The sequence below is a fragment of the Mustela nivalis genome, assembly GCF_964662115.1.
Source record: "Mustela nivalis genome assembly, chromosome: 1".
NCBI classification, from domain to species: Eukaryota; Metazoa; Chordata; class Mammalia; order Carnivora; family Mustelidae; genus Mustela; species Mustela nivalis.
The window spans coordinates 150,431,308-150,445,339 of NC_139020.1; the positions used below are offsets into that span (position 1 = coordinate 150,431,308).

General features: G+C 40.0%; 1 protein-coding gene across 11 annotated transcripts in view; it reads right to left on the bottom strand.

Moving 5' to 3' along the window:
• Positions 1–14,032, bottom strand: part of CNOT10 (CCR4-NOT transcription complex subunit 10) — an 81,616-nt gene that overhangs the window by 49,110 nt on the left and 18,474 nt on the right. For all 11 annotated transcript variants that reach the window (XM_082725833.1, XM_082725825.1, XM_082725831.1 and 8 more), the window contains 4 exons: positions 11,435–11,585; positions 7,215–7,357; positions 1,201–1,287; positions 474–557 (listed from right to left, as the gene is read on the bottom strand). In XM_082725833.1, the coding sequence (XP_082581959.1) occupies positions 474–557; positions 1,201–1,287; positions 7,215–7,357; positions 11,435–11,585 (465 nt within the window). The remainder of the gene's footprint in view (positions 1–473; positions 558–1,200; positions 1,288–7,214; positions 7,358–11,434; positions 11,586–14,032) is intronic.

Here is a 14,032-nt window from a genome sequence, read left to right on the forward strand (position 1 = left end):
ATTTTATCTCAAATATTCTAGCAGCATTAGTCAAATTGAAGGTACTATCAAGCCAAAGATCATCTGGAAGTGGCAGGTTTGGGATACAGCTGAACTGTACATCTTTAATAAATATTTTGGTATAAACTAAAAAAACCCCCTAAGTGTCCAACAGTAAATGTTTATGTGAATTGTGATAAGCCATTTCCAGAATACTAGATAGCTATTTAAGATGGTGGTTTTGAGGGCTACACACCAAGTGAAAATGCTTGCTATAATTTTAAGTGAGAAAAGTATTAAATTATAGCCACAGTATGATCACCATTTTACATCCCAATGTCAAGCTCTATATCTAGTGGTATATATATACACAGTATAATAGACTAAAATAAATTATTTAAGACTGACAAATACCTACTATCCAAACAAGAAAGTTTTAGGGCATAAAAGTTACAAATTGGAAAAAAGAAAAGAAACATCAAGAAGAAACTTACATTTCCAGCTGTGTTCATGACTGACTTGATTTCCCTTTTGCATGCTTTCAGGGACTTCATTTGGATATAAGCTCTTACTTTATACTGTCAAAGGAAAATGCTAGTATGTGAGAACTGTGATGGATTTACACACGCTGGAAGTTTTACTTTCTAATTAAATGAAAGTTCAAGCCAATCTGTTTACAACAGTTACTTTCAAAAGCAAGTTTTAAATTATCTCAAATAACCTATTTTCACTCTACTCTTAGAATACATTCTAAAAAGCAAAAACAAAAAACATGGTAGAATAAAATTTATACTTAAATTCCAAGCAAAAATATTAAAATTTTCAAAAAAAATTTATATTTTAATTCCATATAATTAATGTACAGTATTAGTTTTAGTGCACAATATAGTGATTCAGCAATTCTCTACTTCCTACCATTTTTTATCTGTACCTGACTAATTAAGAATGAATTTTTGTAGTCTACAAACTGATTTTATCATCCAATACATTCCCTGGCCATTTCACTTAATCTTTTCTTAAGTAATTAAAAGATGTTGTATTATCATTTTAAGCAAATATAATTAGAAGGATAAATACGCTATTAAATTATAATACTTAAAAGCCAAACAAACATACATGCCTTGAATTATTTACTGCTTTCAATGATCTATCATATTCTTCATCATTCTTAACTATTAGTAAATATAAGTGATGCATAACCTCTCTTAGAATTTATGCTACCTGATGTATCTTTGATTTTGCAGCTTCTATTAGGGCTCCACTTTCAGCTTTATGATTCAATCCGTCTTTGTTGGTATTATTACCAGTCTGTAGGGTGTTTAAACAAAGTTAATCAAAATTAATTAAAAATTTTTTACCATAATTTAAATCAGTGATTTATAAGTAAGCTTATCTGAATCACCTAAAACATTTTAAAACTACAGAATCCCAGGTCTTACACCCAGAGATTCAGATGTAATAATCTGGAGCGGATAACAGGAAAAAAAATTATTTAAAGATTTTATTTACTTGACAGAGACAGTGAGAAGGAACACGGCTAGCAGACTCCCCACTGAGCAGGGAGCCCTTACACGGGGCTGGATCCCACGATACCAGGTCCTGGTCAGGACTTAGGTGAGGACCCAAACCAAAGGCAGACACTTAACGTCGCATGCCCCCTTCCCTTTTTTTTTTAAAGAAAATTCTACTTTTGAGAAACTCTCATTGAAGATGATATACCAGGTTTAAAAAGCATGGATATTACTCAGGCAAAACTCAAGATTATCTTTCTGAACCTAAAACAGATGTCATTTCCTTCTTTATTTTTTAACTTCCATTTTTTTTTTTTCTTTTAAGATTTTATTTATTTATGTGTCAGAGAGAGAGAGAGAGAGACAGGGCACAGGCAGGAGCAGCTTCAGGCAGAGAGTAAGGGAGAGGTAGGCTTCCCATTGAGCAGAGAGCCAGATGCAGGGATGAATCCCAGGACCCTGGGATCATGACCTGAGCAGAAGGCAGATGCTTAACCGACTGAGCAATCCAGGCAGCCCTTTTCTAAACTTTTGATGTTTACATTTTAAAAAAATGTAATGATCGGGTGCCTGGGTGGCTCAGTGGGTCAAGCCTCTGCCTTTGGCTCAGGTCATGATCTCAGGGTCCTGGGATCGAGCCCCGCGTCGAGCTCTCTGCTCAGCAGGGAGCCTGCTTCCTTCTCTCTCTCTCTCTGCCTGCCTCTCTGCCTACTTGTGATCTCTGTCAAGTAAATAAATAAAATCTTAAAAAAAAAATTCTTAAAAACAAAATGTAATGATCAATGTCTACATTTTTTTAAAAAGATTTTATTTATTTGAGGAGGGGGGGGTACTGGGGAAAAGGAGAGGGAGAAGCAGCCTCTCCACTGACGTGGGGCTCAGTCCCAGGACCCTGCGATCATGTCCTGAGACAAAGGCAGAAACTTAACCAACTGAGCCACCCAGGTGCCCCCATGTCATATAAGCTTTTTCTTACAGAAACACTGCCAACATCATACACTAGGTTCCCAGTAATATCCCAAATCCTTCACAATGTGACCAATATTTGAGTTGACAATCTCATCTCCTGATCTCCTATACCTACATTTTTCAGGTATAGTATGCATTTCAGATTACCAGAAATTCCTCCAAGTACCACTCTCACACCTTCTGTGATGTTTTCTCTGCCATGACAGTTACTCTGCTCCATCCTTCTGCTTCTGACTAGTTGAATTATATTATATTACATCTTTCAAGGCCCAAATCAGACATCCAAACTTCTCCAAGATAATTAATTATTTATCTGGGGAGGGAGGGCAGAAGGAGAGGCAGTGAGAATCTCAAGCCAACTCCACACTGAGCACAAAGCCCTACATGGGGTTTGATCTCATGAACCTGAGATCATGACATGAGCTAATATCAAGAGTTGAACACTCAACCAACCTGCACCCTTAAACTTCTCCAAAATCATCCCTACCCGCCTTCCTCCCAGTGCCTGGAGAAACGCTGCCCCATCTTTCTCCTCTCACACAAAGTGTAAACTACAAGGTTTTTATTTTTGTTACTTTAGTATCTAGCAAAGGACACAAGCATCTGCTGAACAGAATTATATTTTTATCAACTCATTCATAAGTACTGAATATAAAAACAAAGTATTTTACCACACAGTGTTTAGGAATAATGCTAAGATGATTTAACTCAGTTCCTTTCTATCCACATCTGTTAAATTGTAAAAAGTAATGCTAATGTTTATTTTTAAACTTAGAGAACTTAGACAGGTAGAAAGAAAGTACTATTAACAATCTGTTTTCTACAAATACTTTTTTTTTTTTAAGATTTTACTTATTTAACAGAGAGCGGGAGAACACAAGCAGGGAGAGCAGCAGGAAAGGGAGAGGGGCACCTGGGTGGCTCAGTGGGTTAAAGCCTCTGCCTTTGGCTCAGGTTCTGATCTCAGGGTCCTGGGATTGAGCCCCACATCGGGCTCTCTGCTCAGCAGTTAGCCTGCTTCCCTCTCTTGCTGCCTGCCTCTCTGCCTACTTGTGATCCCTCTCTCTGTCCCCAATAAATAAGTAAAATCTATAAAAAAAGATCCCAGGATCATGACCTCAGCTGAAGGCAGATGCCCAATCATCTGAGCCACCCAGGAGCCCTACAAATACTCCTTTTCTAACAAAAGGGCAGGAACAGAAAGAGAGAATGACCATCCCTTGACAACTAAAGGACAAGCAAAACAAAAAACAAAAGTGGCACCTCATAGTACCTACCCACCTCTGTTGGCTTAGTGGAGCATGTAACTCTTGATCTCAGGGTTGTGGGTTTGAGTCCCATACTGGGTGTAGAGATTACTTAAAAATAAAATCTTGCGGGGGGCACCTGGGTGGCTCAGTGGGTTAAAGCCTCTGTCTTCGGCTCAGGTCGTGATCCCAGGGTCCTGGGATCGGGCCCCACATTGGGGTCTCTGCTCAGCATGGAGCCTGCTTCCTCCTCTCTCTGCCTGCCTCTCTGCCTACTTGTGATCTCTGTCTGTCAGATAAATAAATAAAATCTTAAAAAAAAATCAAATCAAATCAAATCTTGGAGCACCTTGGTGGCTCAGTCAGTTAAGTGTCTCTTTTGGCTCAGGTCATGATCTTGGAGCCCTGGGACCAAAGCCCACACTGGGCTCCCTGCTTGGTGGGAAACCTGCTTCTCCCTCTCCCTCTGGCCCTCCCCACTGCTTGCACACATGCATGCGCACACTCTCAAATAAAATCTTCAAAAAAACAAATAATTAAAAATACAAATAAAGTCTAAAAATAAAAACCCCATTAGAACTAAAAAGAATTCTTAATGTACACCAAATCCCTTATTCCAGAATACATCATAAATACGCACTCTTTCTAAAGAACTTAAATGATGAAATTTTCTCTAGTGAAAGCGGCCCTGTCTATCCAAATTATGGATTTCTATTGTCTTAATTGTAATCTTTACATCCAGTAAATTGAACATTTCACCAGTGAAAAGATACAAACACACTCCCTTAGTAAGTGCAGAAATTAAGACCACTATGAGATACTACTTTACATCCATTAGGATGGTTACAATGGTTTGTTTTTTTAATTTTTTAAATTTATCTATTTGACAGACGGAGATCACAAGTAGGCAGAGAAGCAGGTAGAGAGAGAGGAGGAAGCAGGCTCCCCGCTAAGCAGAGAGCCCGATGTGGGGCTCGATCCCAGGACCCTGGGATCATGACCTGAGTCAAAGGCAGAGGCTTTAACCCACTGAGCCACCCAGGCACCCCAGGATGGTTACAATGTTTAAAAAAAAAAAAAAGGTAATAACAAGGTTGGCAAAAATGGCAGGAATGTAAAATAGTGCAGCTAATCTGGAAAACAGGCTAGTAGTTCCTCCTAAGATTAAACATAGAACTGCCATATGATCCAGCAAGTCCACTCTTAAATATATACCCAAGAGAAATGAAACCATATATGCCTTCACAAAAATATGTACACAAAGGTTAACAGCAGCATCATTTATATTAGTCAAATGTGGAAAACCACCCAAATGACCATCAACTGATGGATAAAAAAATGTGCCAAATCCATATAGTGGAGGAGTACATGGCCATAACAAAGAATGAAATACATGAAAAGGGAATGAAGTACACGCTACAACTTGATAAACTTTGAAGGTATACCAAGTGAAAGAAACCAATCATGGAAGGCCATATATTAATATAATTCCATTTATATGAAATGTCCAGCACAGTCAAATTCATAAAGATAGAAAGTACACTAGTGGTTGCCAAGGGTTGAGGGAAGGGCAAAAGTGCTAACAGATACAGCGTTTCTTTTTGGGGTGATGGAATGTTCTGGAACTTAGATAATGATGACAATTCTACAACTCAGTGAGTATATTAAAAGCCACTGAACTGTACATCTTAAAACGTTAGATTCTGTAGATGTAAATTATATTTGTTTTTTTTAGGTCACTGATCAAATTTTTTTTTTAAAAGATTTTATTTATTTTTTTGACAGAGAGAAAGATCACAAGTAGGCAGAGAGGCAGGCAGAGAAAGAGCGGGAAGCAGGCTCCCTGCTGAGCAGAGAGCCCGATGCAAGGCTCGATCCCAGGACCCTGAGATCATGACCTGAGCCGAAGGCAGTGACTTAACCCACTGAGCCACCCAGGCGCCCCTCAAATTATTTTTTAAATAAGTAGGCTCCATGCTCAATGTGGGTTTCGAACTCACGATCCTGAGACCAAGAGTCACATGGTCTACCAAGTGAGCCAGTCAGTTGCTGCCATTAATCAAAATTTTAACTCCTCTGTCTCTCCTTACTAGTATGTGGGCCACCTGAGGGTAGGCATAATTCTTCTGATTTTTTTTTTAAGATTTTATTTATTTATTTGACAGACAGAGATTACAAGTAGGCAGAAAGAGAGGAGGAAGCAGGCTCACCGCTGAGCAGAGAGCCCAATGTGGGGCTCGATCCCAGGACCCTGGAATCATGACCTGAGCCAAAGGCAGAGGCTTTAACCCACTGAGCCACCCAGGTGCCCCAATTCTTCTGATTTCTTTATTTACTACAAAAATTTTTAGGGGCACCTTGGTGGCTCAGTTGTTAAGTGTCTGCTTTCGGCACAGGTCATGATCCAGAATCCTAGGATTGAGCCCCAAATCAGGCTCCCTGCTTAGTGGGAAGCCTGCTTCTCCCTTTCCCACTGCCTCCCCACCTCCCTGGCTTGTATTCCCTCTCTTAATCGCTAATAAATAAAAAAATAAAATCTTAAAAAAATATATTTTTTTTAAATTGAGGTATAATTGACATAAACACTATCAGGTATACAACATAATGATATTTGTATTTATTATGAAATAAGTAAGTCTAGTTGAAACATCTATCACTGTACTATACACAATTACAAAAGGTTTTTATTCTTGTACTGAGGACTCTGAGGACAGATTCGCTTGGCCATTTTCGAGTATGTAATACTATGGTTATCATTAAGAATAGTGGTCAGGGGCACCTGGGTGGCTCAGTAGGTTAAAGCCTCTGCCTTCAGTTCAGGTCATGATCCCAGGGTCCTGGGATCGAGCCCCACATTGGGCTCTCTGCTCAGCAGGGAGCCTACTTTCCTCTCTCTCTCTGCCTGCCTCTCTGCCTACTTGAGATCTCTGTCTAATAAATAAATAAAATCTTTTTTTTTTTTAAGATTTTATTTATTTATCAGAGAGAGAGAGGGGAGAGAGCGAGCACAGGCAGACAGAATGGCAGGCAGAGGCAGAGGGAGAGAAGCAGGCTCCCCGCCGAGCAAGGAGCCCGATGTGGGACTCGATCCCAGGACGCTGGGATCATGACCTGAGCTGAAGGCAGCTGCTTAACCAACTGAGCCACCCAGGCGTCCCAATAAATAAAATCTTAAAAAAAAAAAGTTTAAGGGGCGCATGGGTGGCTCAGTGGGTTGGGCCGCTGCCTTTGGCTCGGGTCATGATCTCAGGGTCCTGGGATCAAGTCCCACGTCGGGCTCTCTGCTCGACAGGGAGCCTGCTTCCCTTCCTCTCGCTCTCTCTCTGCCTGCCTTTCTGCCTGCTTGTGATCTCTCTCTGTCAAATAAATAAATCTTAAAAAAAAAAAAAAAAAAGTTTAAGAACAGTGGTCATTCTGTATTGAATTACATTTCAATAAAGCTGTTAAAATATTTAATAACCCAAAATATTAACCATAAATTTTAATCTGATCACCTCAGAATACTTACCTCATTCTTCCCATTTTTGTTGTTGCTGCCTTGTGAAATCATTTTTTCTAGGACAGCAAGAAGATGCAAAGCTTTCTCAGCTTGATAGGTTAATATATATAGGTCTACAAGCAAAAAACACACTGCTTGGGCAAATTTTTCTTCTGGGGGGGAAAAAACAGGAAAAGAAAAGTTATAATCCAAAGTGAAGCAAACATTTCAGACCACTCCTCCTCAGAAAGTTCTAAAGAGCAAAGACACTTAAGTCTTTATTTAAATGAATGTTCATCACCTAGAGCCTTGCATGGAACAACTTACAATACCAACAATGCTATTCTATTCCGCATCTCAAGGCCTCTCATTGCAGTGACAGATACTCCTTTGACAAAAAATATCTACCAAACACCAATGCATGAAACGAGGAGTTACTACTTTAGTTAGAAGGAAACCCTAATTCCAGTACCCACTTAGCTACTTACTAGGTATGTGACCTCTACATATCACTGAGCTAATTTCTAGACCTCAGCTAGCAGACCTGTAAAATGGGGAGAATACTTCACCTGCCTGAAGGCAGGGGGGAGGTGAGCCAGATGATCTTCTGAGGTCCAACTCTGAGGAGGATTTCAAAGGAGGAAGAGCCCAAAAAGAGAGGAAGGGTAACCTGTTATGTCACAACACTATTTTCCTTTCCTTTCAGAAGAAAAAATGAAAAACAAGGTTTAAAAAAGAATGCTAAAATCAAGAACAGAAAATTTCAAAAGCCCTTAAAAGCCTCCTAACAAGTCCTGATTCCATTCTTGCTCTTACACAGCAAACAGAGTGGATTCCATTTAAAACTAAAATCAAGGTGGTCAATGCACAAAGGGCCAAGGGCTTCCCATCACTCATAATACAGTAAGTCCTTACCTAGGCCACAGGACTTAACCTTGCTACTTCCAACTTCATTTGCTTCTGTTCTCCCCACCTAGCTCTAGTCACAATGGACTTCTGCTGTTCCCCTCTCACCAAACTTAAGGTCATCGCAGGTTCTTTGCATAAACTATCGCCTCTGGCTGGAATGCTTTCCCCCTCAACAGCCATGTGGCTCACTTCTTCTCTTCACTCAGGTCTCTTTCAAACCTTATCCCAGGCCTTCCCTGATTGATTTATCTAAAATTAATGTTCCCAATCCATCTCCATCTTCTTACCCAATTTTAGCTTTTCTTCATGGCATTCAGCTACCTCACAATTTAAATTTATTGTGTTGCTCTCCCATTAGAATATAACCTTAATGAGGGTCAAGACTTTATTTCATTCACTGCATTACCTTTACATCACAGAACAATTCTGGTCCACAGTACATGCTCAATAAATACATGGTGTAGAAGAACCAAGTAGTGATATTTTTATACTTTTTTAAAAAAGATTTATTTATTTTAGAGAGTGAGAGAGCTCCCACAAGAGCTGGGAGAGGGTCAGAGGGAGAGGGAGAAAGAGAATCCACAAGCAGACTCACCAGTGAGCATGGAGTCTGATGCGAGGCTAAATCCCAGGACCCTGAGATCATGATCTGAGCTGAAACCAAGAGTTGGACGCTCAATCAACTGAGCTACCCTGGCATCTCCCTAGTAATGTTTTTAAATATAACAATAACGGGGGGTGCCTGGCTGGCTCAGCTGGAAGAGCATGCAACTCCTGATCTTGGGGTTTTAAGTCTGAACCTCATATTGGGTGTAGATATTACTTAAAAATAAAATCTTTAAAAATAACAATAAGGGACGCCTGGGTGGCTCAGTTGGTTAAGCAGCTGCCTTTGGCTCAGGTCATGATCCCAGCGTCCTGGGATCGAGTCCCACATCAGGCTCCTTGCTCGGCAGGGAGTCTGCTTCTCCCTCTGCCTCTGCCTGCCATTCTGTCTGCCTGTGTTCACTCTCTCTCTCTCTGACAAATAAATTAAAAAAAAAAAATCTTTAAAAAAAAATAAATAAAAATAAAAATAACAATAAAAGAGGGGCACCTGGGTGGCTCAGTGGGTTGAGCCTCTGCCTTCGGCTCAGGTTATGATCTCAGGGTCCTGGGATCGAGCCCCGCATCGGGCTCTCTGCTCAGCAGGGAGCCTGCTTCCCCCTCTCTCTCTGCCTGCCTCTCTGCCTACTTGTGATCTCTGTCAAATAAATAAAATCTAAAAAAAAAAAAAAAAACAACACAATAAAATTAAAAGAGCAATAATGATTTTCAAGGAAGAAAAATGGATCTGAATTCTACCTAGTTGGTTGTTATATTCCATACTCAGCCACAGTATAGATCAACAGAATTTCATGAACTGTTCCAGAATTTCTAAAAACCACCTTTATAGGGGCACCTAGCTGGGTGGGTCAGTTGGCAGAGCATGTGACTTTTGATCTTGGGGTGTAAGTTCAAGCCCAACTTAGGTGTAGAGATTACTTAACAAAAAACAAACAACCTCCCTCTCAGCTTTATAGAAAAACATAGAAGTATAATGCTGATTTCCCGTTTTACAGGGAAAGGTCACAATTTACACCATCTTCACCACTGGTGTTTCCCTGCCCAATCTGTCTAGCCACCATGGCCTCAGTACAGAAGAGGAGCACTGTGAAAATGCCTCTCTAGATTCACAGTAAGCAGCTGTTCAAAGACTGACAGCAAATAGGGACCTTGTAACTCTTCCCAAAGTCCCACAGAGGAGCCATCACACTCTACCTCTTGTCCTGTAGGGAACCACATCAGCACTCAGGTGTTTATAATAATCAGGAACTGGCATTAGTGTTTTGAATTTAAAAGAAAGTAACATGGAGAAAAAGACAAAAATCACAACTGAATTCTGCCTGTCTGTGGACTGGAAACAAACAGGCCTCTCTAACAACCATTTCCTGAGCCTGGCTTTGCTGCTTTATTTCTTACTTACTTTCTTACTTGAAAGTAAGGCTAGTAACCGTACTCAAGGCTAGTAGCCGTAAAATAAGTAACTTAAGATACCAAGAAAGCTAGCATAATCTGTACTATATATTCTATGATTACCCACAAAAATGTCAGTAAGGCAATGAACAAAATATTTCACTGTCCCTTAACATCCCTGAACACGCCTTAATATACTGCTCAAGTAAGGATAGATTGGGTACATTAGGTGGTGTTTAAAGAGCAGAGAAAAAACAAAAATCATGAAGTGTTTCCAGTCAGAAACATAATTTCTAAGTTTTTGTTTTTTATTTAAGATTTCATTTATTTATTTAACAGACAGAGATCACAAGTAGGCAGAGAGAGAGGGTGAAGCAGGCTCCCTGATGAGCAGAGAGCCTGAAGTGGGGCTCGATTCCAGGACCCTGAGACCATGACCTGAGCCAAAGGCAGAGATTTAACCCACTGAGCCACCCAGGCACTAAGTTTTTTTTTGTTTTTTTTAAAGATTTTATTTATTTATTTGACAGAGAGAGAGAGAGAGAGATCACAAGTAGGCAGAGAGGCAAGCGGGTTGGGGTTGGGGTGGGGGAGCAGGCTCCCTGCTAAGCAGAGAGCCAGATGCAGGGCTCCCTCCCAAGACCCTGAGATCATGACCTGAGCTGAAGGCAGAGGCTTAACCCACTGAGCCACCCAGGCACCCTCCCCCTAAGTTATTTTTAAAAACTGAAGGGTGAGTAGGGGTGCCTGGGTGGCTCAGTGGGTTAAGCCTTTGCCTTCAGCTCAGGTCATGATCCTGGGGTCCTGGGATTAGGCTGCCTGCTTGGTGGGGAACCTGCTTCTCCCTCTGCCTCTGATGCTCCCCCTACTCATGTTCTCTCTCCTGCTCACTCTCTCTCTCTCAAACAAGTGGATGAGATCTTTAAAAAAAAAAAAAAAAAAAAGAGAGAGATGGGGAAGAAATGCTAAAAGAAAACCTGGGTTCATTTAAAAGTGAAAAAGTGATGTCATTTTTAATCTTTTCTAGCTATCAAGAAAACCTGACACAGCTTTTTTTCTTTCTTTAAATACTAACAGGTATTCCCTGATTTTGATTAACTAGGTAAAAGGACCAGTGGCCACTGCAAGTATGAGAAGACAGGGAGTTCTTTTTTTTTTTTAGAGTGGAAGAAGGGCAGAGGGAGAGAGAGAATCCCAGGCAGGCTCCATGCCCAGTGCACAGCCCGATGTGGGACTTGATATCACAACCCTGAGATCAAGACCTGACCTGAGATCAAGGGTCAGACACTTAACCGAATGAGCCACCCAAGTCCCCCAAAGATAGGAAAAATTTTCACAGAACATACCAAAAGGTTCTATGAACTGGTAAAGCTTTTCACCAACTGCTATCGCTTCTGTGTACTGCCGAAGATGATAAAGAATGACTGCCTGATTATAATACAACATGCTGTTCTCCACATCATCTAATCCATCCATTTCTTCAACAGCTGAGTGAACCTATGAAAATCAACAAAGAATATGTTCTCACACAGTAAGAAAATCAAGAGCAAAAGTGAAAGATCTATATGAACAAACAGAAACAAAGGCCATTTCTTACTCTGAATCTTTCCATCTTTTCTACAGGACCTCTAGATTTTAATTATTCTCACATATTCAAAATTATTTTATTCATAATAAAATTCCATTAAGTAAAACATTTTCGTGGACTTTATGTAGTACCTAGCACAAAGCAAGGCAAGTCTCTTCCTTCCTACTGTGACAGTATCATCAATGTTTTAACTGCCAACATGGCTTCCAAATTAGTCCCCCACTTTTTTAGTCTCCCTGGGAGTGGGCAAAATTCAAAGACCTTTCCTGTACGCACTATGTTATGCGCTATGTATACATAACCTTGATTTCATTTTGTAAAGACTAAAGTAAAATTTAAACATTAATAGACAAGAGCTAACTACTTAACTATGTGCCGGGCCCGCTACGTTAAACCTTTCATAAAGAATACCTCATTTAATCCATACCATACCTTGAGGACAGAGAAATTATTATCATTTCCATTTTATAAATAAGGAGACCAGCACAAAAAGCTTAATTATCTGGCCTAAGGCTTTATAGCTAGGAAGTATATTTTCTGATATTCCTCCTATTTTCAGGTTTTGTTCCTATAACTAAAAAAAAAAGTTTGAAGTAATAAACAACAAAAATAGGCTTTTAATGGCTTTGCTAAAACACTTTTACATCTAATACCAGAAAAAAAAAAATCACACCACTTTGCATTTTAAAGCTAATGACTACCTGCACGCTCCCCCAAGCTGAAGCAATAGGCTTGCAAAATTTTTTTTTTTTTAAGATTTTATTTATTTATTTGACACAGAGAGAGATCACAAGTAGGCAAGAGAGGCAGGGAGAGAGAAAGGAGGAAGCAGGCTCCCTGCCAAGCAGAGAGCCCAATGCAGGGCTCGATCCCAGGACCCTGAGCCGAAGGCAGAGGCTTAACCCACTGAGCCACCCAGGTGCTCCTAGGCTTACAAATTTTAATTAAGTTTTGCAAACACTTTGTAATTTCATTTAATACACAAAACTGAAAATCTATCTGTATTAAAACCAGTTTTTCTCTGCCACTGGTAAGACTGGATTGTTTAATTATTGTTTTAAGGATTTATTTATTTGAGAGAGAGTGCAAGTAGAGGAAGGAGAGAGGAACAGGGAACGAGTCCCAAGAAGACTCTGCACTGAGCTTGGAGCTCTACATGGGACTCGATCTCATGATCCCAAAACCACAACCTGAGCCAAAACCGCGTCAGACTCCCAAACAATTGTGGTACCCAGGTGCCCCTAAAGATTGGAACAAATTATTGAGCATGTTAAGTAATTTATTTTAAGACTAACACTTCCCTATATCAAGCAGTGGGAGTATGATTTACATGATGAACTTAACTTTGGTTTGGCTGATGGCAAGGAACCAGAAGGTTCATAATACAGAGTAATCAGACACCTGTGACTTCAGTCATCCATATGATGGGCTTAAATGTTAACAACTGCTCCTCTCTGACCACAAGCACTTGCAACTCCATTAGTTTGCAGATTCTGTATAAACGTCACTTATCAAATCATAGTCTTGAAGTGACTAAAAATAGTCTCTTTAGAGAAAACTCAATTTCCAAAGAAAAACAATTCTTGCTGGTGATAACATAATGGAGAGAGAATGAACTAAGAAAAGGTTAATTATTAGCCAGAAAAAAGGGGTCTGGACAAATTAAGGAATTTTGGTTGAACGTTCAGCTACATGAAATAGCCAAAGTAGGCAAATGAACAGACAAAGCAGATTACTAGTTGCTGGGCACTGGGAGTTTGCTGTCAAATGGCAGGGACTGCTATGGGTTTGTTTTTAAGACTTGTTTTTTTAAGTAGGTCAGCTCTGGGGCTCAGTCAGCTGGGCTTCTGCCTTCAGCTTGGGTCGTGATCCTGAGGACCTGAAGTCCCACACTGGGCTCCTTGCAGTGTGGAGCCTGCTTCTTCCTCTGCCTGCTACTCCCCCTGTTTCTGTGTGCACGTAAGTACTCTCTCTCTAGCAAATGAATGAATAAAAAAAAAAATAATAATAAATTATTTCTTCTTAAAGAAACAAAACAAAAACAAAAGAAAAGCACAAATGGTTGAACATATGACATAAATAACAACAACATTTTCTAGGACTTAACAAAAACATGTAGTAATTGCTCCAGCCAGAACAAAAACTACTTGTTAAATGAGATAAAACATCAATAAAAGTGGAATAGGTTGTAAAGGTATGTAACTAGGCCGAGGACATAAGACTCTGAACAGAAGTATGATTTAGTGAAAAATAGGAGACATAGATACAAATATTTCTAGGTTTTAAGAGATTTGGAGGGCATGGGGGGGATTACTGAACCAGCCTTATCAAAAGAAAAAAAAAAGAACTAAGGCTG